Source organism: Emys orbicularis, chromosome 11 (genome assembly GCF_028017835.1).
Source record: "Emys orbicularis isolate rEmyOrb1 chromosome 11, rEmyOrb1.hap1, whole genome shotgun sequence".
NCBI classification, from domain to species: Eukaryota; Metazoa; Chordata; order Testudines; family Emydidae; genus Emys; species Emys orbicularis.
In genome coordinates, this window is record NC_088693.1 from 23,597,643 (window position 1) to 23,624,013 (window position 26,371).

General features: G+C 40.3%; 1 protein-coding gene across 1 annotated transcript in view; it reads right to left on the reverse strand.

Annotated features, from left to right (window-relative positions):
* ZEB2 (zinc finger E-box binding homeobox 2) overlaps positions 1-23,144 on the reverse strand; it is a 130,181-nt gene extending 107,037 nt beyond the window's left edge. Inside the window, exons 1-2 of the mRNA XM_065413850.1 lie at positions 22,935-23,144; positions 20,512-20,649 (exon numbers count right to left, since the gene is read on the reverse strand). Of these exons, the coding sequence (XP_065269922.1) occupies positions 20,512-20,584 (73 nt within the window). The 5' untranslated portion in view covers positions 20,585-20,649; positions 22,935-23,144. The remainder of the gene's footprint in view (positions 1-20,511; positions 20,650-22,934) is intronic.
* Between the last annotated feature and the right edge of the window lie 3,227 nt (positions 23,145-26,371).

The window sequence follows — 26,371 nt, forward strand, 5'->3', positions numbered from 1 at the left end:
ACACACAATAAAATTCCCTTATTCCTATGAGATACTACTTACATGCATATGTAGATATATACATATTTAAATACACACACTTATATATAATCACAACATAAAAACAGAAAATACATAAAAAAGTATTTTATGAATTCTTTATAAAATACTGTGAATATACATAGCTATGAATTCTTGTTTCATTCTTTCAGGCTGTGTTGTATCTGATTTTCTACACTTCACTGGGCATCCCGCAGTTCAGTTACACTACACTTGCACTGTACAATTTGTCTCTAAAAGGTTCCCAAAATTATGAAACATCTTGTCTGCTGCATGACCTGTTCACCAGAATGCCTCAAAGTGAGGTGCACGCATACATACAGAGAGGATGGCACTAAAAAAATGTTTTATGCTCACAGCCCTGTACAAGTGGCCCAGTGCACCACTGCCATTGTTCAGGAGTGGTTTTAAAGATAAATAGCTGCATGTTAACCAGATTTGACATGCTGTACAAAAGCAGCCACCTTTGGTCCCATGACACAGCCAAATAGAAAACACAACAAGCAATCCTGGCAAAGATGTCCAACATGAATAAAAGCACAACAATTTGTCACATAGTCATTATGAAATGTTCGAGGCTTTGGGGCTTGTCATAGGACAGCAAAGATAAGGCAGTGTGTGGAATAGTGAAGCCTGAGGATTCTTGGGAGGCGGAAGAGTGAAACTTGAAAAAAGCTCTGATAGTTGCAAAGAAGATATTTTCATTTGGTTCTTCCCAAGAACCAAGATGCTGTAATTAATGAAATGAAGAAGCTTGGTTGTTTTGATAGATGATTGAAATTTGACATGTAATGTAGAAACATTTCAGTTTATTTTAGATTTCAGGAATATACAAAGCTACTTTTCTTTCACCAGATCGCTATAACACTAAAAGTTTCATAGCTGAGTTTATAAAGTAGTAAGCATCATTTATCGTTGGCCAGACCTTGCTCACATTTCTTATGTTACTAGTCCTTATTCATGGAAGTGGGCCCACAAAATTCAAAGGGCCTAATTATGGCTAAGGAGTTATGTGTACATAAACTGAGCAAGATCTGGTCCCTTGTCTTCTTTCGGGTTTAGATGATATTGAAGAGAAAACCAAAACCAAAAACTTTTGCTCAGTTTGAGCAAATGTCTACATTAAACCTGACCAAAATATTTCCATTGATATAAATTGGCACCAGATCAACCTTTTATGACCCAAATCTGGGTCCCACTGAAGTTAATGGGACCAGGATTTGGATATATGTGTATTCCTTTAGGTTTCAATTTATCCTTACTGCTCCTAAATTGAAATGAGATTAAAATGCTTATGTGCAACTGCTTTCTAAACTCCACATAACAGAGCTCACATTTTAAAATACCTTCCAGTCAATAATCATCATTGCTTCAGTGATTATTGCTAACTTCTGCCCATCCAATGGTAAGAATAGTAGTTATTTAAAAGCTAAGTTGTATTCTAAATTAGAATAATCAGGTATATAACAAAGTGTAAGAATCTGATTATTTGATACATATATTCATAATTTGCTTAGTCCATTTCCTTTGCATCTGATTAGTTTATCATGAAACCATAATAATAAATAATATTTCTGCAGCTACTAAGAATCTCAAAGTGCTTTGTAAATACTAAACCTTACAAAAACCATTTGAAGGAGGTAAAGATTATATCCCCATGATGCTGTACCAATAAGGTACAGGAAAACAAGCACAGAGAGGTTAACTGACATGCCTGACAGCACACATGGCTCTTGATTCTGATCTTGTCTTCTGCAGCTATACAATGGTATAATTCCACTGACTAAACACTGGTGCAGGGGAGATCAGACCCTGGCCCAAAGAATCTCCAGCAGAACTAAGACTAGAATCCAGGTCTCCTGACTCACAGTCCAGTATCCTAACCAGAACATATTCCCAGTAATAAACTAGATTTTTTAAAGAAATCAATATTCTCTGATCTGTACCTGTCCATTCACAGTACTAATTACCGTGTGGAGGCAAAGGTGAAACAGGCTCTAAAATTCACAGGTTCACAGGGCTTACCAAAAAGAAAAATGTGTTTCTCTGAGAAAAGTTAACTGTTGGAGATAGACTAATAAAAGAATTTGCAATAGTTATGTAATTACATGGGTAACAAAGTCCTTATAGGTGTAGACTTACTTTCTTTAATTAAAGTGTGTGATGCTTGGAAGCCATCTCACAGCTTCACCTATGTATCATTGCAACCTGATAACCAACACCTGTATTTCCTTGTTTGGAAATCAAACTAACTCTACATGCACATCATTCAAATGGTCAACATTATCAAAAGCAGAAGTTATTTTTAAATATCCACATGGATAACTATAAATAACAGTTTGTTTCGAAGTCCAACAATAATGCAATGACTGTTCAAATCATTTAGTGCTGTGTATTTTTTATTCTACCCTGATGTATGTATTTTGGAATTTTTTAATTTATTTATTTGAGATTACACTAACCTGTAACATATTGGTTACTGTGAAGTTTAAGCTTAATTGTTTAGGATGTACTTTAGTTAGAAATTAGGATTTTTGGTTTTATCATTCAAAGTTTATGAAAAGCACAGATCATCTAAGAAAAAAATATCTGTATAGATAACCTATTTAACAGTTCTTTTATAGTTCTAGAATGAAATATTGAAATAAATGTTTACAAGAAGAGTTTTTTAAAGAAAATATTTGTTTGGTTGAGACTTTTCTAGTGCATTGCATTAATTGTAACCAAGAAATCATGATTTCGATGTCATATTAGCATCTATTTTGTTTTACAGTATCAGTTTTAACACTCTATGCAGATTGCTATTGCCTTTTTAGGGAAAGCGTATTTTAAACACACAATATATTTGAAGAGATTCAGGGTCACTAAGGACTTCGATCAACATTTTGGCCTTTGTAAAGAATCTTAGCCAGGCATTTTGTTTAGTTAAACTCTATCGGATGCCATGACATATATAGTAGGATTGCTTTCAGAAAGTGCAAAACTGATATATTATGCCATCTATGGCAGCATTTGTTCAGTATTCACTACAAACAGGAGAAAAAAGATACAGAATGCATGGATTGATTTTCAAATTACCTCAATATTTTGAAAACATTTTCACCTGCATGCTGAGAATGCTAAGAATGGGAAGGAAGGCAATTGTGCATTTGCACAGCCTCCACTGCATTCATTTATAAATTACCTCATCACTGACTGAAATTAACACTGATTCTTACAGGCAATTTCTCAATTTCCAATGCTAATTACATTTTTTTTACTTTTAAATTCTGTACCACCTGTTTTGGGCAAGACATCTTAGGCAGCGCGACCGCATTTAATCACAATTTTAATTAACCGCCCTGTAGATGTGAAAAAGAAGCAATTATAATGTAGATGAATGATGATTTTTCTGCATTAAATTGTTTTGTTTCCCCGGTATGTTGATTGTAACACAGCACACAAATACAGTAACTGTACAATTTTTTTCTATTGTAATTTAGTAATTGTTTTTGGAAAACCAGTTTGGGAATGAGTGACTTCATCTGTTTACAAATTGATTGATACTGTTAACTCACTGATTGCTGCAGCATACATTTTGTATTGCACAGCCTAACATAAAATATAATTAGGCATGCACAGACTTTGCAGCACCATTTTGGAATCTGAAAATCAACTGTAACTGAAGTATATTTTCCTTGAGCATACTAGTATCAGTTGGGGCTGATGATATGATAATAAAAAAAAACCAATAGGTTTTCCGATTCCACCACTGGTAGAAACCCTCGGATTTAATCTGATAGTCTAATGTACTAAATTCTTTGAATAGTGCTGTAGCAGGCCTGGGAGCTGGGGGCTGGCAAGTCGGAAGCTTGCACAACTCACTCAGATCAGTATCACAAGAAGCATAGAAGTGATATAAAGAAACAATGATGGAAAAAAAAAAAGAGCTGTAGCTTATAAATCAAAGAATTGTTACTGGAACAATGTACTGGTGTGCTGTTGCACTGGCTATCTCCAGCTACACATTACAGTAGGAAAACATCTCATTCAGACTCATGGCTTGCAGATATGAATCTTTAACATTTTTTAATATAGATATACTTATATATATATACTTATATATATATATGTATGTATGTATGTATATCTATCTATCAATCAATCAATGAAGAGAAATTCAAAGATCTTATTTATGTGAGGCAAAGTCTGTTTTCTGTCTCAGGGAGGGACATAACACTGGAGCAGAAGAGAAGCAGATGTCCAATGCTAGGAACACCTGTGTATTTGGAACTGAAGACTGAACAAGTATTGTGCCGTGGATAGACTGAGTATTGTCCTGGAGGGAATTGCCTACCCTGTAGGATGACTTCCATTGAACAGCACAGGTTCCTGTATAAAAAACATTTTCTTCCCTCAGAACAGGTGGAATTCTAAGGCTCCAGGGCTGTAGTTTCAGTCCCATAATACCTTGAGATGGTTATCTCTCCTGAGCAACCTGACAGTGGGACTAAACGTGAGTATGACCATGAAAGAAGGACATAGGTCATTGGCACCAGCTGTCTCCTCTATGGTTTCCTTCTTTTCCAACCCTCATACTGTGAGGTCCTTAGCCACAAGAGTTTGTAAAGAGGTGAAAAGTAATTTGGCCTATGCAATATCCTGTCACAGTCAGGTTTATGTTGTAATCAACAGCAGATGTAGAGCAGGGAAAGGTACAAACAGAGGAGACAATGCTGATATTGGGCCCAATCCTGCTCCACGGAAGTCAATGAGAGTTTTGCTAGTAACGTCAACGGGACCATGATTGAGACCATTCTTAGGGGCCCTACATCTTCTGTCTGTTTTATAAATATTTGCTAATAAAGTATTAATAGGGAGCATAAAATTTGCACCAAGGCTCATTTTGAATGTTTAGTAAGAGTCCATCTTATCTATACATAAAAGGGCCTATTATCTCACTGTGCAGGAGATTTACATGCGTAACTCCCATTAACTCTTATGGGACTTAGGCACGTAAATCTCCCGTGCATCTAGAGAAGAAAAGACCACATAAGGTCTTGTGGTCTATACTGCTAGTAGCTTTAAGTCCCTTTCATTTATAAAGCTATACAAAAAATTAACCATTAAAGCTTATTCTGTGCAAGCTGTCCCCCTACATATATCACCCAGCTTGCTGTTTGAAGTACTTGATGTAAATGCGTACTGAGAAAAGGTACCACAGTAAGCAAGCCCATTCATTTCAGTTAGTAAAACTGTCATAGTTGAAAGGAAGCAGACTAAGGGCAGGTAGAAAAATTGTACAGGTTTTGCCCAGCAGATTCAATTTCAGATTTAGGCTCTAGACAGACTGAACTGTTTGGAGAAGAAATACTTTCATTTTGTTGAGCATTCCCTTCTCCTCCTCCCCTTCCCCTACTTACAGTCCTCATGTAAAGCACCATGTATTAGAAAGGAATAGTACAAAATATCCCTGAAACGCTGGGATGATATAATCTTTACACAATCAAACTAAGATGCTCTGCCTACAAAAATAATAATAAAAAAACCAAATACCTTTTATTTCATAAACTTGTTGAGCTAAAATGTTCATTGGGAATCCTGCAAAACAACAGCTGTGTTCCTGCTGGGATCTGATGTCTCACCACAAACCTTTCCATAAGCACTTTGTTTTTGATATGAAACAATGAGGAAAATACCTGATCCCAAGCCTCTGTTAGTCGCAGCTCCCTATATCTTCACACCCTGACCTACTGAACATTCCTTCCAGCAAAGACTGCTTCCCATGGCTACCTCCTCAGTGCAAGCTAGCTAACTAATCTCTTAGCAAACACTTGCAGCAAACCTGAACAGAGTTTAAAAAGAAGAAAAACTTTTTTAGAGATAAAGCCTGAGGCATCTCCAACAATCAGAATCTAGATTTAGGACCAGCTACTCAAGTTTTCTGCTGAGATATAAAGTTGTGCCCATCCAATGAACATATTTTTAAAAATTTAAAACCTGTTTTCTTTCCACCAACCTGCCAATAATCATGTTACTGTGCTTACAGGTATTTGCAAAGTGATAATTTTATCACAGCAGCACCATTGGGATGATATGTCATTTGAAAAGTCCAACCAGCTGGCCCTGTCTGCACAGAGGGTAACCTTTCTTTAGGAGCTTATAAGAAAATCCACTGTTGAAATAAATAACAACTCTCAAGCAATGATCAAAGAAAAAATAAATCTTTTACCCTAATAAGACTTTTTAAAACTGAAATCCCATTTTTAACTGGATAACAGTTAAGAGGCTAGTGGCCACCTATCCATCTGGGAGCTATGTTTTAAATATTTGCTGCATATAAATTGAACAGAAAAATGGATCTGTGGTTCTTTGGGAGTGAAAGCTTTTAAAATAAAGTTCATATGTAGTATATGAAAACATATTGTTTGGAATTTAAGTTCTAATATCTAGGAATAAACAGAGCATTAAATCAAGCAATACTGTGACAAGGCCAATATGCACATGGATGATGCCAGCGAGGCATCTCCAGCCCTTTGTTCACAGCTTAACAAAACTGTGCCGTCACACCACTTTAGCTCAACAGTGCCTGTCGAATGGGCATCAGCAGATCAGCCAATGCCTGTCACACACACAGCTGAAAAACTGTTTGAAAGCAAGGCTTACTTTAGCACAAGTCTGGTAGGAGAAGTAAGAAGGATTTTTAATCATCCAGTAAAGACCAATAAATAAATAATTTTAAATTGAGGCAAAAATCTAATATTTGGCTTCCTTTAATGTACCTGGAGGTGTGGGGTTCTAAACAGGATGTAGAGCTATTTTTACTAAGTAAAATTCAGTCTGGTGTTTTTCACCCCGGATGTTTTAAAATAATCTATTTTTAAAAAAACATTTTATGTCATCCTGATCTGAGGCCCTCATGTGACAGAGCATAAGTGAAATAACATATTCAAGGAAATGTTGGGGGGAGGAGGGTTTCTAATTATCTTTGCAGATAAACATATTGCACTCCTCTCTTTTTAGCTGATCAAAATATGTTTTCACTGGTATTAACAACCTTTTCAGTCATTTTCCTTAACAGTTGTGGTGCATAAGCATGACACTACTCCAGAAAAGAATTGCAGCAAAGTAAGCTTGTTAATTCTAATGCTGACAACTTTTCATGATTACTCCCCTCTTTATTTTCCATTTTTTTAACGCTTCTCTTCAAAGTCCATGGGAGGTTCCCATTCCTAGCATGATCTGATTAGGTCTCACCACTCCTCTTTAGGCATCCAATCAGATTAAACTAGACTTTGTACACAATGTAGCAGAGCCAGTCTTTCCTGGTTCTAGGAACTTGATAAAGGCACCTGGTCCTCCAGCCTGGAAAAACTTCACTGTATCCAGTACTATTAAGACCTAAAACATTTAGATGTGATGTTTTCCCACCATTAAAGTTGAAAAGCTTAGCCTCTTTCTCTGTGTGTGTGTCTTTCACTCTGCTGCTGTCAGTTTGCTGCCTGCACTTTAGCTGTCTCTTTCCCAGTCCCTACCCTGTCAGTTTCTGGCCTGCCAATTTCAACTTGAAGCTTGACTGGGCTGATTTGATGCAAATACCTCCAGGGAAAACCCTGAAACTGATGAACAGTTATGTCAAGTCGATTTTGCACCATCGGGAAAAGGTAACCTCTGCGAGAAAAAAAACAACAAGGTTAAAGAGACAAGGGCTTTTCACGTGTAATACCACTGCTGCACATCTCGTTCACTGTTTACCATCCCTCAGAAATTGTAACTGTCAGAATTAGTCCTAATTGCAGATGCGAAAGCTGCCATTATAATAAAAACGGAGGCAGTACAGGCATTAAATGTAGCAGCCTAATTTGTGAGACTACTGAAAAGGTAGAGTAAATGAATATTTCATTACTTTAATTACCAGGGACTACTCTTTTCTTGCTGTCTTATGATAAGTGTTGCTGTAACTAGCAACAGCAAACATCCACTAAAACATAAAGTGCAATAATAGTACTGCTGTCAGGATCACTGCTTTAAAATACGGGGGTGGGGAATATAACGGTTTATCTATTTCGTAGAGATTCACGGGAGTAAGGGATGGAAACTCATTTAATGTCAAAAAACCAAGAGGCGAGTAAACAGGTTTTAGTAATAACAATAATAATAATGGCCCAGAAGGGGGAAAAATAAGTCGAGGACACATTTGAAATTTCAGCCTCTAAAAGAAGGCTTGCAAGCGGGAAGCAGAAGGCTCTTTGCAACCTTTCTTTTTAAAGGCGAAGTTTAGTGTTGTGTCGCGGCATTAACACGGGCCCACAAAGCGGAGGGTGTATTTTGGAGGCTGGGGCCGTGCTGGGTGTGAAATGATTAAGCAAAGGATGATAGTGATGGCTGGGGTGGGAAGTTACAAACCGGCAAAAGTTCTTCAGAAGAGTCTGGGAGGCTTCAAGGTAGAAGGAGCAGGCTTGAGAATGACTTCGCAGGCGGCTTCAGAGCCCTGGCTCCTAAGAACTGGGGAGTATCAATAATTACTCAGACTTGACACTTTTAAAATCCCTGGGTGCCCCTGCATAAACGTCAATCTCAGGTAGAGCAGGGCGCAGGAGTGGGGGAGGTCTGGCGGGGGAAGGGGGAGGTCTGAGGAGATTGCTGAGACTGGTTGAAGCCAGCCTGTCTCTGCATTTATCACTCTGTCCCAGAGGAGGTGTTTGTTCGACATCGCAGTTTGACAGCACAAAAACACTGTGGCCAGAAGCCCTATCAAAGAACCCACTGACACGTATCATTTGTGGTCTGGGTTTCACAAGGCCTGGCTACCTCACACTTTAGATGCACAAGTGTAAAACTCCACACGTTTCGAAGTGTTCCAGGGTCATCTGAAACTTTCTTTTCATATTAGTACTGTAAATATGGCTCTGAGATTCCCCCCTCCCCGCCCCGATCTGCCAGGAACGTGCTTTAAAGGCCACACACTTTGCAATTAATTTGCTTTTAAACTCCGCACCTAACTGAAGCGGAGAGGAGAATAAGAAAAGAGCTGAAATATCCGCAGCTGATCCCACCCTTCCTCCTCAGTCACACCGCTCAGTCTCGGATTGATCGAGGCCAGTTAAGCATGGGCCATTAACACTGGCATGTAAGCTATTGGGGCGCATGCAAACCTCCCGTGCGATGCACCCCACCAAGCAGAGGCTGGGTTAAAAGCTTACCTCCTCTGAGCCCGGGGGGAATACGGTGCGTGTCGAGGCAGGGGGCGTTAGAACAGAAAGGTAATGTCTGTGGCCCAGGGTGGTGGTTTATTTTATGATCCAAGTTCCCAAGGCCCCAGCTGTCCTGTGTTTAGGCTCCAGCGTCTAAACACGTTCTCACAGCACTTGCTGTGGACTCCGGCTGAAGTGGACTCCAACACAGTTCGGTTAGAAATAGGAGTTTAGAAAGCAGTTTTTGGCCTAGGTACCTCCCTGCATCACCCCCCAGTGAGGAAAGTACTGCTGCAAGGGCTCGGACCCCAATGGAGACTAACAGGCCCGATCCTGCTGTGGCAAAACTTTCATCGACTGACTGCAATGGCTAAAATGCTAAACCACGTCAATACAGCTCTACTTAAGCAAATGATTAGAGCCCCAGCTCTGTATCACATTAACAAATGACTCTTGGCAGAGTCATTTGAAATGACTAGCGTATTGGCTGGACCATTTGAAGTGGATGAAATGTATCCACGAGTTGGGGCGGGTGGGCCCCGTACAAACCTTAGATGCTATGATCTAGATGCTTAGATGTTGATCTGTTATTGATTCTTTCTCTTGCCTGTGACCTTGCTAGCAGGGCTGTCCCACCCAACAATCAAATGTGGAGAGAACAGTGTGCTCCGATCCCCATGAGAGGCTGAAGTAGTACAGAACTGCTGGCTGTGACTTAGGAGAGAGTGACGGTGTACAAAATACCGCCTGTCACCACTGCTAGAAAATACAGCACAAGCCTCCCACGAAAGACATACGCCAGGTGGGAGCACACAAAGAGCACCTGGAATCACTAGCTCTGGTGGCAGAACAGCCCACGCGACGTGTCTTTTCCCCTTGTCTGAGGCGATGACATTATGTACCCCTCTGATGCAGCAATAAAGGAGTAAAGGAGGCTTCTAAACTTCCCAATTACGTTTTAATTGCTCGCTCGCAATGATACGCACATCTCAGCTCGGCTTCGTTAGCGAACTTCGAAGCTGTAAGGTTCCAGGTAGGCGAACACGCACGTGTATAGCAGTTAACGTGTGTGTGTGTGTGTATGTGTGTGAGAGAGAGAGAGAGCTCTGGTACAACGTCGTTTCCGGGCCCTGGTGAAACCCACATTCTTAGAGACCACAGAAAGCTAAGTGTAGAAAAGATAGATGTGTGTGGGGGAGAGTCCACAGTGCTCAGTTGCACAGCTTTCCAGGATTTACAGACGTGTCTCTGTCAATAATTTATTTAAATACCTTTGTCTTCTCATCATAGGGAAAAGCTGTTCTGGCCCAAAGCCATCCTCTGAACACATCACTACTTCAATCTATGGGGAGGCTCGGCTCGGCTCTCCACAGCTAGACACGGAACCCAAACACCTTGTGAACTTTGGGCAAATTCGGATGAAGCTTCGGAGCTGGCTCTGACCTTTGAAACCAGGGGCCTCATCTCTAACTAACTCACAGCCAGGTGACAAGCATTTCTGCCTCGTGTTGTCTTAGCTACAGCACTCCAGGCTCCCCCGTGCAAAGCAAGTTCAGAACACTAATATCCAAATCTGTAAACAATCCTACATCACCGTGATAATTACATTCCTGCAGTCCGCACGGACAGATGTAAAGATAGGACGCTGACTTGAGTTTCTGCTTGGAACATTTGCTTAAACTGAGCTCCTCGACCTATTCCTCTTGTCACTCCTTAAACCTATTCCTCTTCTCTTCCTCCTCCTACACTTTAGCTTTTAGAAGCAACATCAGCTCTCAGCTTACACCACTGGATTCACTAGAAACATACGTGTTTGTGATTAGTGGCTATATGTCTTGCTTGTATCTTTACTACGTACCCGAGGAGGCACTGCTCGTTTCTCTTCTTTGTATGTGTATCTATCCTAACTTTCCTGTGAAAGACCCGAAAAATATGCAAAGCTTGCACTGCTGCTGAGAAAGAGGACAAAGTTTAACTTCTCTGTTGGCAATCACGAAATAACTCCTAGCAGTTTTCCAGCGAAAGATCTGATTTGCTGAATTTTGTCCTTTGATTTCTGTTTGTATATTATTGCTACTGCTAAGGTTGTTGCCAACCTCAATTAGATCACAAATGAGATCAGTTTAATTCATCTCCCAAACTGTGACCTGACCATGGTCTGAAAGTATTCAAAAACGCATTTTAAGCCTTCCTTTGATTTCTAAAGGAATACTGCATGCTTGGTCATTCATACAAATAACATAAAACGTAATTATGGGATGATTTGGCAGATGACATTGCTGCCAAACTACACTCCATGCCAGATACTGTAATGCTGCTGCTGCCCTGGGATTCGAGTGCACAGTGCCCTTTTATAAGGCTGGAGTTAGTGTGTGTGTGTGTGTGTGTGTGTGTGTGTGTGTGTGTGTGTGTGTGTGTGTGTGTGTGTGATACTAAGGTGTTTTAATGGAATTTGGGAGGAAGGCTGCAATAGCAATGAGTGCACATGCACATCAAAACCCCACAGTTAAAAACTGCTGTATCACCTAGACGGGATGTGGATCTGCACTATCAAATCACCAGAAGGCTGTGACAAAGGGAGCTTGCAGCTTGACACACGGGTAACAACATAGCAAACACCTTTAATTCTGTCATGTCTCATACCCTTTGCTTTCTCACACATTTGTGGCTGCTCTAACATTGACACCTACACTTTTTGAAAACTAAATAAGGGAATCTTATTTAAACTAAAAAAGCAACACCTGAAAAAGTTATTCTTATGCCCAGCAAAAAATAACCCATTATTAACTCCTTCCTGGCATATCTGGGGTACCGTGGTAGGGCAATTAAATGGGGCAGCCTTACAAGGTGAAAGTGTAGTTTCAAATGGTTATATGCTTTGAAAACCTTGCAGGTTTCCTCAAAGATGGGAACAGAGATGATCTGACTATCAGACCTCGACCCTTACAGGTTTGCAAGTTTATGGTGTCTTTTTTTTTTTTTTTTTTTTTTTAGAAAAGACTATTTTACTTTTCAAGACAGATTCCTAAATTCATCTACATCACCTTAAAGATTTATTATGAGTGCCTGCAAGTTTTCCAACTGATTTTTTTTTTTAAGTTTAACAAACATTTTTTTGTACCCTCAATATGCGCTAAGGATTTTTTTCAGGTTGATTTGGTATAACTCTGTCGCCATTCATAAATCTGATTGGAGCCACAGCTCAGCCCAAATGATTCAGTTATAAATGAGAAAACTATGTTGTTGGTTGACCAGCTTCAATGGTCTAAAAAATGTCAGGCTTTCATTCCTTTCTCTCTGTTATGCAAACCGCTATATGAACAATCATAACTTGGAACTTCCAAAGAAAGTCCCCCTGGGAACACGAGTCTTATCTGATGAGTGCAAGTGTATAGCACACAAAGAGTTAAACAGTTTTCCAGCGTTACTGGGTAGGTTAATATCACAGCTGCCTGGTAAAGCATTATCCCAGCACCTCACTTAACAAAAGCCTCCTTTTGCAAACAGACTCCTACTTTCCCCCAAGTATCCAAAGGTGTTTACTGAAGTAAATCTGCCTAAATCCTCCATTGCTTGGGTCATGGGGGTGGGCAGGGGGGGCGTGGAAGGTGTAGAGATAATCTCTTTTTGTAAATTCTGTAAATCTTCTGGGAAAAAATCAGGAATCTGTGTCACATGCTTCTGTTCAACTGGTAACATCTCGGTTAGTGTGCTCCTTAGGAGTGAAATCTGCCATAGCAGCTATAGGAAAATAAAACATCCCTCCCCGCTTCAGATTGTTCAAACTGTTCTTCTCTCTCAAAGTTGCTTTAGCACATTTAATCTATTTGCTGATTGGGGGAAAAAACTGTTAGTATCTTAAAAACGGTTTCTGAAAAAATGACAGTTTGGTAGGCAGGAGATAGTATAGTTGAAAACTTGTCACTTAAGATTTCTGCACTACCCTGGTTATTCTAACACAAGCAACTGCATATTACTTTTTACGTGTTGCAAATGGAGGCAAACAACACAGGAAATTTTGACAGGTCTGCCTGAAAGGGCTTAAATACTTCTCAGTAAGCAGGATTCAGTTATAAATAAACCTTCCCTTGGTGAGAAAAAGTGAATATAACCAAAACCTCAACAAATTTTTAATACTGTCTTGCTAAGAAACGCAGAGTGGCTTCTGGAAAACAAACAGACATGGAATCTGGGGGAAAATATGGAGGTGGCTGTGAATACAAGAAACACGAGAAAACTTGGCTAACGAAACTTACACAAATGAAACATTTACCCCTTTACAGTTTTGTGATCTTGTTGGGTGGGGAGGTTGTTTGTTTGTTTTTGGGTTATTATTTTCCTCTAGCCAGCAAATGTGACATATTGCCAGCCGCAAAACTGGGAAAGGGTTTTCCTTCCCAAAGAGTTGCCCCTTTTCTCCTGTCGAGGGAAAGAAACACGCCAGCCCAACTCATCCTACCACTAAAAAATATTTTTTGTCCAAAGGACATTTCTTTCACTGCTATCTTTTCATCTGCGTGGACCACATTTCCCTCACCTCCATTCCCCAAGGTCATGGCGAGTAAACAATATTAGTAATTAAAACAAAATAATAGGCAGCAGTCAAGAGCCGAGAGTACACACACCTGACCCTAACTATAACAGACTTCTCCGAGTAGAATTTGATCCCTCTCTGACACTTTTTACCTCAAGTGTTAGTGCGAGTGGCCATGAATAGCACAGGCATGCCATCTTGTAACACTATCTGCCTGTCAGAAGAGCCAAGGCTGGGTAGAGCAGGATCTATATAAGGCTTGTAACTAGGGGAAGCCCAACAAACAGCTACAAACACCTAAGTTATTTTACTCAGCCTCCACCCTTCTGCTTTTTCCCCCCTCTTCTCACTCTCTTTTTTTTTCTTTTCATCTTGGCTTTCTGTTGCAGAATGCAAATGTAGCCTGCCGGCGGTGAATGGGCTGAATTGTGATTAAGAAGAAGAAGAGCTCCTTTCTTTGTTCTCCCCTCAGGGGATGTTTACTGGGAGAGACACAGCGGATCAGATATGAAAGGCATTCAGGTCAGCATTGATGTGAGCGAAAGTGAAATCATACCTAAGGCATTCAAAAGACCGCCGTGTCAGGGGTTCAGCTAACGGTGCATCTACTGTGTGTGTCTTCCCTGTTAGGGAGGGGAAAAAATCTTTCCACAAACAGGCCAAAAAAAAAGGGGGGGGGGTAGGGCAGAGAATTTTTAATTGCAACAAAATTATAAAAGTTTTGTCCCCCCTGGAGATTAGATGCCACAGGAGTTAGGGTTATCTACACTTATGGACCATGGCCTAAATAGGTTAACTGTAGCACTTCGGATCAAAATTTTTAGGGGGGAAAGGGACCAGGTCTGAAATGTGAAACCTTTATTTCCTAGGTGCATCCATATGTACTATATGTGGCTATATTACACATATAATTTATCTGATTCTATAAGATGTGAGGTTTATTTATTCATACATGAAATTGTAGACATATGCAATCACTTCTCGCCTCCCTCAGAAGGAACTTAAATGATAAAGACAGTGTGGCATATAAAAACAGTACAGCACACCTTAAAAAGTAATCTTTTATTGACTTTGGAACTCCTAGGAACACTCTGCTCAGAGCTTACAGCATAAGAAGACTGTAACCAAAGACATAGGAAGTTGGCACACAGCTATTTAAGTAAAAAATGCTTCAAGGAAAGTCTAATCATCATAATATTTTTTCATTAAAAATGCTTGATGAAGAAATATTTGGATCTTACTTTTTAAAGTTTATACTTCCCACAGCCTAAATATTCTTTCAATAGATTTTCCAAGTGGTTAGCTGACGCTGTTGGCATAAACAGAGATATGTAAATATATAGAGGGAAAATCACAAATTACAGTTAAGCATACAAAGAGTTAAGAGGTGGCTGCGTTTACAGAGGCTGAAAACAAAATGAAAATCACACATCATGTAAAAAGGACTAAAAAATAAGCAACAGGACTAGATTTAGTCGTGTTTCAATAACGATCCTCTCTGTTTTGATTTTTTTACACCTTTAGAATCTTAGTTAAAAAATATATAATTTGCCTAATGTTAACATCTGCTTTAATAGTGACATTTAATTCTGAAATATTTTCAACTAGTGTTTCTCCATCCCAGATTTCTCTCCTTTTTCTCTATACTCTAAAAAGACAACTAAAGAGCAATCAAAAAGGTGTCTGACTTGGCTATTCAGACAATTGCACCCTTGTGGGAATGCTGGAATGAATGGTACAGTGGACACCCCAGCACTATTGACGTTATAAACATGTAAATGAAACACATTAGGGCAGACAATCAATTGTCTGTGAGCACTGCAAACCTGCACTCCCTTTCTATGTGACAGGCACAAAATAGTGTCTACCTTGGGAAGCCATGGTCTTGGTAAAAAGGACAAAGAGTTCTCTTTCTCAGAGGAGAAAATGCACCTTAAAAGCATTAGGATAATGCAGATGCCAAAAACTGTTGTGAGGCGAAGAATTTCCTATTTCTTGGAATGAATGTGGTGCTGTTGTAAAAGAATCAACACCCTTCTTTCCACTTTAAGGGTAGACACAGTTTTCTTAGGGAATATTCTCAATATGGTTTTATAGCTTGTTTCTCAATCTTCCATATATTTTATTTACCTTGGACAGTTTACCGTATATATTTATTTAACAATTAATTTTCAATGCTGTTCCTTTTTAAAAAAATATTGATTTTATGGTAATTAATTCTTTAATTTATTTCATTTTATTTTACAAGATTTTTTAAAAGTTTATCTGTAGATCAGGTGCAATAGCTAAAGAGGCTTGTGGCAAAACCAGTAACAGCAAGTGAAGAATTACTGGAAATGACATATGCTATTCAACAGTGGCATTCAACAATATCCAAATTCACTCGTTTTTTCCCAAACTCAAAATAAAATCAATAGCTCATATAACAGCCTCCTCTGTTCCGTGTCAAAACTTAATCTGTATAGCGAGATATACTTAAATATTCATTACATCTTGGTCACTTGCATTTAGTAAATAATATTTTTTAAAATAAACCTATATCCAGGTACCTTTTGAGGTAGTAAGATATTCTCCCAATGATCTCATCAACTTCAAAAGTAATCTACTACTTGCAACGGATTTTCAAACTTGTAAAGATAACTCGAAAAGGAACGTTCCCAGTTGATCGCTATAACTTGTACCACCTGAAATTTACTAGGGAGCACCCTTGTATCTGAGACTCTAGTTATTTCCAAACTTTACCCATCAGGCAAAACAAACCCCACTTCTCATTACCCAGGGATTCTAGCTAGATTTGTTTTCTTTTTAAAGGGTGAAGTGAATTCGAATTTTCCCTCTTCCCCAGCATCTCTAGAAAGAGGTGGGTGGATGTCTTTTTGGTTAACGTTCTTAAAGGGAATAATTGTGTTTGCTTGTTTGGTCTGTATTTCCTTTCGGATCAGACGCCTTGGAAGCACTGAACGTTCTCCCTCTTCTTTACAACTGGAAGCGAGATGGCAAAGAAATCAGAAAGAGATGTCTACTGGAACTTTGGAGAAAATTAGATCCAACTTTTCTTTTCTCCTCTTCCTCCCCCAAACATTTTTGCTTTTAAAGGGGACACCTCAACTCCCAATTCATGCCATGCCAGAGAGATTTGTTTTAAGGAAAGCGTGTTTGTGCCTAGTCATCTCTCCCTGAGAAGGAGAAAGAGGGAGTGATGAGAAATCAATCCCCTTCCCCTTATTTCTAAGGCTCTGCGTACAGCAGGAAGAGAGAATGAGGCAGCATCTCCAGTGAGACCGCTCCAGTTACAAACAGGGGCAACACCAACAGCAAACGCCAAACTTTGTAAGTTTCAAACGTCGCTGCTGCGTCGATTCCAGCAGCTTGGTTATCAGTCTGAGAGCGATCACTTTGAAAGTGGGGAGGAAGTGCAGAGTGGGGAGAAAAAGAAGGGGGCTTTGGGTTTTCTCTCCTTCAGTGAAAGTGTTACAAAGTGAATCAGGCGACTGGAAATCATCTGACTGAACTTTCCTGAAACCGACACACATTCCTGGGCTGCGGGCTCCTCTGATTTCCCCACCTTCCACCCCCTTACTCCTGTTCCCCTCTCTTTAGACTTTTCTCTCTAACATTTTTTTCCTGGGGATGGTTCCCCCCATGACCATTTATTTTAACATGACCTCTCCCACACCCTCCACACACACACGTTTCCCTGACACTGCCCTACTGCATCACTCTCCTCTCCAGCTCTGATCAATTCCGTTATCTTGTAAAATCCTGAGCTTTTTTTTCTTTCTACCCTATTTAGCTTTGTAGGAATTTTATCCAGCATCGTTTCTAATCCTGAGTCCTGACCATCCTTACACCCACCCACACACAGAGCATATAACACATTTAGGTACTACTTGGTTTCTTCTATTTTGATCCCCTTTATCATTTCTATTTGGTTACATTTATATCACTCTAGTTTCCTTGATGCCCATCTATTTTTGCAGCTTTTTAAAAATTTAATGCTATTGCCTTTCCAAGGAATTTCTATATGATTTCGATAAGCATCATCATAGTTAGTGTTATCAGCAAAGACACAAGCTCAGAAGTGACATCTTTTCCATGAATCCAGGAGAGAAGAAAAATCCACTCAGTTCAGATAAATCCTGGGCAATCCCCAAAGGAAAAGGCATTGGATACGTGCTTGTCGAGAGAGAAAATGGAAAAAAAAAAAAAAAAAAAAAAAAGAAGAAGAAGAAGAAGAAGAAGTCTACCTGCTTCTCAAAACCAGAACATTTCTGACTCAGAAATGAATGGAAGAAGCAGATTATGGAACACAAAGAAAAAAACACGGGGAAAACAAAAAGGAATAAAATAAAATAAAAATGCATTGGTTGGAGCAAGACAGGGAAGGGAGAAGTTAGACCTTCGTGCAACCAATGCACACACTTTAAAGGAAGTTTGCAGGATCAGTTACCTTAAAAATGGCAATTAAACTTTCTACTCCCAACTCGCCTGGTTTTCTTAAGTTATTGCACCCCACGAAAACACAATTTCAATGGAGCAACGGAATATATGTCATTCCGGTCCATATGTGTTACTAAAGACTTGTGTGCAATAACTGAGTGTACACATTACATTCATTATCTCTCCCACATACATAACCATATAGCTTTTAGGAAATCGTTTGTACATTTTTGCTGATCAAATTGTTTTGCGAAAACATGAAACACATCGGTACACACACTCATCACAGAACATGTGATGAGGTTTAATACGCTAAACTAATAATGTTGTCTGAAGAGAACCGAGAAGGATAAAATAAGAAGGCTAAAACAACAAACAGAATATTCTTTAGTGCAAAAGAGCACTTCTGGATGCCTTGCTTTAAATCTAATTCTCTTTCCTCTCAGAAATGACTGTTTAACATAAGAAAAAAGGCTACTTGACACAAAGCTTTTGTTATCCAGTTGATCAGCAACGTGCTTTAGATACTTGTAAGGGGAAAAAAACCCCACAACAGACATTGATTTTAGAAAATCAATAACCAACATTTAATAAAAAGAACAGAGGAAACACAAGAGAGGAGAGGGAAACATTACGTGTAATTTTAATGTCTACTAAATTACCCAGAGATGAGGGGAAGGGGAGGTCTCCTATGTGAGGACCACCTTAAATAATGACAGACACAGGAGTAAAGGCGGGGTGTGTGTATGGGGGGGGGGAGAGACTTTAAAAAAAGATAACAAGGAACGGATCATTGGGAAGCTGCTCGGAATATATTATTTTAGTTGGGTTTTTTTTGTAATACTAAGCCAAGCAAATAGATCAAAGACAACACAAAGGGTAACATAAAGAACAGTTTCAGACTAAAATTCCTCTATCACTCCCCCATATGGCTCGACACCTCCACCACAACAAGAAAAAGACACACACACAAACACACACACACACACACACACTCGCAACCTAGAGAGAGGGAAGGGGGCGGGAGGGGGGAGAGAAAGGATCATTTGTTTCTAATCAACATTCTCTTGTCTTTGTGTTTTTCTCCTTCCACCCCCACTCCACCTCTCCACTTAAATGAAGTAGCTCAGCTATAAGCAAATGGGTTCAGGTTCACACAAATATCTTCATTCCTCCTGATCTCTAGAGGAAAGTTGTTGAAAGTAGGGCTGAGATGTCCATTCAGGGGCTCCAGGGTGGCTGGGGGAGGGGGGCAGACTTCCAAACCAACGAAGAAAGGAAGAAACTAGGGAGGGACAGAGACCCACACCAGGGAAGAGCTGCCAAATGTGAGATCAGACCAGAACACCCCGTCCCATTGAACCCAACCTCTCAGTCGCCTGCAGAGACCAGGGGAGAGGGTAACTATGGGCAATTGGGCAGCAAACTCATTTTTTTTTCATAATGATTAAGGAGAAGGAAGTTTCATTTTCGAGCCTATAACAATTTTTAAAAAGTAAAGAACTCCCTGCCAGTGTGGCTCAGGATTCTCACGGTGCCTTTTTTCCCAGGGAGTATGTTTTTTTCCGTGGTCCCCCCCCCCCCCCTTAATGGAACTATTGAAAACACCTCTCCGCCCCCTCTCGTCTCTCTCTTCCCCCTGACACTAGAGTCCATGGCTTAGGTGGTTCTGCCAACATGAAAACTGGCCGGAAAGTGGCTTTGGTCTGTGTGAGACTTACATGTCTGGGAAGTAATTCTGCCACTACAGGCAGCGGTCAAAGGGGAAAAAAGCAGGAGAGAGAGAGAGAGAGACTCCAGCGGGTCCTGGGGGGTTGTGAGAAGCCAGGCGCAAGAGACACAGAGCCCAGGACCGTTAGATAGAGCAGGGACCCAGGCAAGAAACTTTCAGCCTTTCTAAGCCGCACAGTCTTCATGGGGCTCTCGCTCAGTCTCTAGCTTTTCCTTCCAAACCGCCCAGTGATTCTGCAGAACTCAAGCCCAAGATCTGGGACTCTGCCCACTTGATCGGACTTCTCCAAAGGCGTCCGGGGGGGGGGGGGGGAGGGTAAGGGGGATACGGAGCGCTCGGTTAGACTGGGACTGCGTCCGGGGAGAAGGGCTGGGATCCTCCGGCTTCTTTGACACTCACTTTCCCTGGGACTCCCTTGAACTCTCTCTCCCCTCCAGAAATATACAACAGGCGGATCTCTCCTCCGCCACATAGAAAGCGATCGCCAGCAATCCCCGGGCTGCTGCGGTTGCTGCTGGGTGGTATTTTCTCCCTCTCCCCCTCTATCTCTCTAGTGGAGTCGAAAGGAAAAGTTTGATTCAGGGTTTTCTTACCGTTTTTCCTTCTTGGATTGGCTTGTTTTCGCCTCTTACACCTGGGGCCATCCGCCATGATCTGCTGCTTCATTGATAAGAGTGGATCAGATGGCAGTTCGCATGGACTCGACTCCCTGATTCAGCAGCACGCAGACTCTATGTAACAACCAAACACAGCAACAATGTGGGCATTGGTATATCCCATTTAAATGCAGGGCGCCAAAGGGAACCCAAATATTTCCCCAAAAAGGAACCCATCCACACACACACAAAGACTTGCCGTGCTGGGGGAGGTCGGAGCAGAGATTAAATTGACCCCCTTCCTTCCCAGCCGGCCAGGTTTTTAATTTTTTTTTTTTGTATTGCACAGCAAAGGAGATCAGAGAGACAAGAATTACATCTTCAAAATGAGTCATAACTCATGACCGTATGAGGGAATGCACAGGCTCGTACAGTAGGTTGTTTGACTCAATGCTAGGCGGACCATTTCCTCCTAAAAGTACTTTAGTCTGACATTGCAACTTGTTCTCCCATGAAATGTTATCTTTATCTTTATTTGTATTTCTGTTAGCGTACTTCGGCAAGCTGAAACATAGCTCTCTCTCTCTCCCCCTCCCCTGTGGGGTAAGGCGCAGGATTGAGACCTCACTTCTACCCCCGCCCCCCAACAATGAGAAGTGTATTATAAACCTCTGTCACCTTTTTAGTCAGTTTGACAATATTCATTGTAGGGTTTCCCCCTGCCCATTAAACAAACCTTCAGCCTGTCTTCCGCCCCCCCGCCTGAGAAAAGAAACAGAAATCAAAACTACTGCTGTCAGTGTTTTCAGGCTTTCTAAATGATCATATCCTTTTCGACTTGTAAACTTTCGTACCTATATCTGTCTACACATGCAGGCTTTATTTGAGACTGAATCTGTCAAAACTAGAGTGGGGAAGCACTTGGTTTGCTTGATATAAGGCTCCTGAAACTGTCTATCTCGAAGATACTGTAGCTTTAAAGATGCTTTGACTTGAGGATTAGTTTAAACAGGGGGCTATAAAAGATGTAACAGATGCAAACTGTAAAACAAGGGCAATTAACCCTTGCTCTTCTGAACAAAATCCACCCTAGCCTCAGCATCTATTGTCTACTCCTATGCTATAAAGCTTTACACAAAACCGAGAAACTGATGACCTGTCTCAACACATTTTGCAACAAAGTGGATTTAGTTATGATTTTTCCATTTTAACTTGAGTAAAGATTTATATCAGGGTGGATCAGTTAAGTGTGCTGCTCTCTTGTGTCTTATTTGCTCTGAATTCGCCTTTCTTAGGCTTTTGTTTATAAAACAGGGTTGCTTTAAAAATCCATGTGCAGGTAAGTGTATGTGAATATGCAGATTGTCTGTACAAGGTCAGTATGTTTACTCACAGACTACAGCAAATGAATCCATGTTGAGAAAGTAAACTGGTAGTTTGATGGGCATGGATGCATGTGTGTGGGAGAGGGAGAGATTGAGAGAATACGTGCAAAAACTTTATATTTGCTAGTTATTTCTTGCTCTGCATCTTGTAATCTCTACATCATCATTACAGACCAAGCACAGGATATATGAAAGTAGGTAGGAGATAAACAAATTCATAAAAGCCCGGACCTGTGAGCTTTCTTCGACAATTGGCGTAATAATGCAAAACGACCAATGGCGAATTGTTTTAAATGTATTTCAATATCTGCTCTGCTCCTTAGCATTAGCAAGAAAAGTTGCCAATAATTTTCAATCTTGGGTTCTTGAGAACGGTTTTCTTCCCAGCTGGATTGACTATTTTTTGTAAACGACTTTTAAGTTCCAGTCACTACTTTCACTTCTTTCTTTGGGATCCCAGAACCTGAGGTGTTACTTCACCCAGCCTCACAAAATAAAATAAAGAAATGAAACTTACTAGGCAGACAAAACAGCAAACTTTCAGTCTGGGGAAACACATCTTTGCTGGGACTTCTAAAAGCAAGCTGGAGCTAAAATACTGTCCAACCGTGCTTCTTGTGCATGCACAGTGCGTGCAAATCACTAACAGGTACATGCAAACTTTAAGATGATCCTATGTGAATCTTAAAATACAAGAACAGTGAGGTTGCTTGAAAGAATGGATTCCTTTTCTTGCACTAAAACTTTTACTGTCATAATTGCAAAAGACACCTTTACTACCTGGCTGGACAGGTACGAGGGAGGGGGTGAATAACAACAGAGAACGGTTCGCCATAAAAGAGCCAACCCCTCCTGAAACTGGTGCCAAGTGACTTTACATTTCAGTTCAAAATGTGGTTCCCCAACTATAAACAAGCTGAATAAGCCACCACACTCGAAATAAAAAAAGAAAAGAAAAAGGGGGAAAAATGAGACGGTGCAGAGGAAAGGGGGGGAAAGACAAGAAAGAAAGAAATGTTTAAATTCAGAACCTACCTGCGAAGTCTTGTTTGTAGTTTTGGCCAGAAATGGTGAGAAGAAAAAGCATGAAGAAGCCGCGAAGTGGAGGAGAAAAGGTGAAGGGAGATGCAGTTCCTGGAGAATTTGTAAAAAGCCTTGCAAAGAGTTGTCGGAAGGACCGTTATTCCTGCTGGGCAGGTTAGGACTGATCTCTTTCTGCCACTCCAGGAAACACAAACCTGGGGACGGACTGACGTGTTACGCCTCTTCTAATGACATTTTTTTCTTTTTCTTTTCTGTAGGAGAGAGAGGAGAGACCCTGAAACACACGCCACCTATCTTTGTGGGGAGGGATAATTGAAGAGCACCAAACGTGAGCATCATGTGGAAACGTGATCGCCAAGTTTCTCTCTGGGAAAGGATCTGGGATAGATTATACCTTGAAGTCTCCGCAAACGCTTTAGTGGAAGAAATGAAATTCCACCTCCCTCCCGCCCTGTCTCCCTCCTCCCTCTCTCCGACCCTCGCTCCCTTTCCTCCCTCCTCCCTCCCCCCCCCCCCGCAACCATCAAGTCTTTGGCATCATTATCCTCTTCACTAAATCCTACTGGATACACGGCGGAAAACGGTGAACACCATTCACAGAACTGGATAACTCAAAGGAACTGAAAGTTAAAGGGAGCGATCCTGTGTCTTTCAATCAAGATCCCTACTTCTTTTTATAGAGATAGCTCTAATGGCCAGATTCTGCAGGCACATTCACTTGGGTAGCTGTGTCAGCATGGTTTCTAGCAGGAAAGTCTCTTTCTCCTTCTCAGTCCCCCCTCCACCCCTTACCCCCTTCTTTCAGATGAGCAAACCATAGCTCAAAATTATGGGTAGAAACTAAACACTGTATTTGGATTGAAAAAAGGCACCGAGTTGACTTCTGATCATTTTGTTGTTGTTTGTTGTTGTTTCGAGGCTCAACCATCTTATTTGAATTGTCCGTTATATCTGGTGAAAAACGTGAGATTTGACATTCTTTCTGTTTTGTTCCCAGATATGCTCATGGGGTGAAATGGCTCTTTTTCTGTCTCTCTTCCCTTTTGGGGGGGAAGGAGGTAGCTAGCTAGAGTGACTGGGTGAGTGGTACTGAACTTGTGGGGATAACAAGTTTAACAGTTTTTAAAACAGGAAAATAATAATAATTATTATAATAATACTAATAATATTAAAAACAGACTCCACCTTTGCACTGAAGGGATTGGTTATGCAAATCTGGAAGGGGTTTCCTGGCAAATACAGCTTTCTACTGTATGGTTAATTAAATCATCACTCAAAAGCTTTCCAATGTGACGCTTCTGTCGTAATCCAATCAGGCTACGTAGGTCCTAAACAAGAAAGATATTTTCCACATCTGGAAGTCAGCAATTTAGCAAGTACTGCACATTATTAACCAATTCAGAGCCCACTTCCCAGGGGGATTTTTTTTTTGAAGTTTAAGTGTTCTTAACCAATGCTCTGCTGTTTTGTTAATCAAAAAGCTGGTTTGCACTGCACATAATTGGAAACTAATATAGAAGTAACTAAAGACAGCCAAATTCGGTCAGCAAAGGCGTTTATCTGAAAAGGGGGAAAAAATCTCTGAGCCTTGATCAGTTCATGCCCAGCTCTTCACAGAACCCACATACGGTTCCTTCTCTGGAAGAGCTTTACATACTCTCAATGTAAAGATGAACTTCAAATCCTACATGTTTGTATGATCTTTCTGAAGGTAAACGTGGAGCTGCCCCAGGGGCTGTATTAGCGGGCTCCGTATGAATTTCCCTTCTTTGACAGAGTTAAATCTATTACTGCACTCCCCCCCCCCCCCACAGAAGTAAACTGAAACAAATGGTACACTGATCCGACACTATACTTTTACTTACATTAAGCTAAGATAAACTGCTCTTGAACTGTGCATTGAATGTGTGCCTAAAGCAAGAATTGTAATGCTAGCAATAGTCACTAGCAATTGCATTCAAAAATGCTCCTGATCAGAGCACACCTTTCTGATGATTAAACATTGCAAAGAAAGAAAAATCAAACGTGCATTTGCAAATCATCGCTTCCTCAGAGATCTGATGAATATTTTTATCTGTTAATAAAGCTACCCTCCGATTTAAAAATCAAATCTGAATGCACTGCGCTGGCAATCGCCCGATCACACAATTTTGGGGGAAATAGGGAAGACTGAACAGTTGGTTACAGTATAGGATTTGGACACATCTGGGGACTGTAACTGTCAATGCAACTAATGAATATAAACTGAGTGTTATTAGGAACCTGTCTTAGATGAAACCATTAGAGATGTCTTTAGTGTAGGCAGATTTTAGAGCAATAACCACAAAATCTTTTTTTTAACAGTTCCAAATAAAATCCTCAGCTCACTGAGTTTGTTTTTCTGCTGCTTCTCTGTTGTCATTCACCGAGTAAAGATCTGACAACCTTCCATAAATGGACATTACTAGCCTACCCGACCAGGTACCAATTCAAACCATCAAGTCAAGTCTCTACCAGGTCGGGTATAGAGGCGAAATTAAGAGCAGAGTCTTTAAAATGTTGGTAACACTAGTATAAATGACCTAATGAAATAGCTAATGAAACAGTTGTCTGTGTATATCTTATACAAGGCTCTCGTATAAATATTAAAGAGCAGGTTTCTTAAGAGCTGCCAGTTATATTTTTAAATTGAATTGTTTTAAATTAATACATGATGAACTGATAACAATAAGCTCTGTAATTATGCCTGCGAGAGCAAAGGCTCTATTGCCCTTTCCTGGGGTGAACTGGGTTGTGCTAAAACTTTTAGCATAACTATTGATTGAATGTCAAAGATATTTTGCTGGAGGATTATGATCTATCTATCTCTAGATATAACTACAGATATATAGAAGCAGAGATACACCGATACAGACAAGAGTGATAACATCTTAATGAAATATGTGGCATAGTGCAAATATCCTGAAATCAGATTCAAAGTATTATTAATTTGAATTAGATCCTCTCAGATCCATAAAACACTGACTATAAATCAAGGGCACTCTGCTAATTCCTTAAAGAGTCAAACTGAATTTAGATGCATATGTTAAAAAAAAAGTGAATGCCAATTACTGAGTCGTCCAATTTCCAGTCACTCACGTCCTACATGGAAAACAAGTTCTTAAAATAAATTAATCCCATTACAAACGCCTTACATATTATTCCTAAAGTTCCAGATTATAAAATGAGAGGGTGGGTGGATGGATTAAAAGAAGCTCTACTTTAACCTGCAATAATGCTGCGATCGATGTTTTATCATATTATATCTATACACACACACACACAGAGAGAGAGAGAGAGAGAGAGAGAGAGAGAGAGGCAAAACAGACCGTGTGCCTACATTCATGGGCTTTAGGGAACACTTTTGTATTGTCGAATAATCTCTGGTCATAATTTTGTAGACTCTCCTC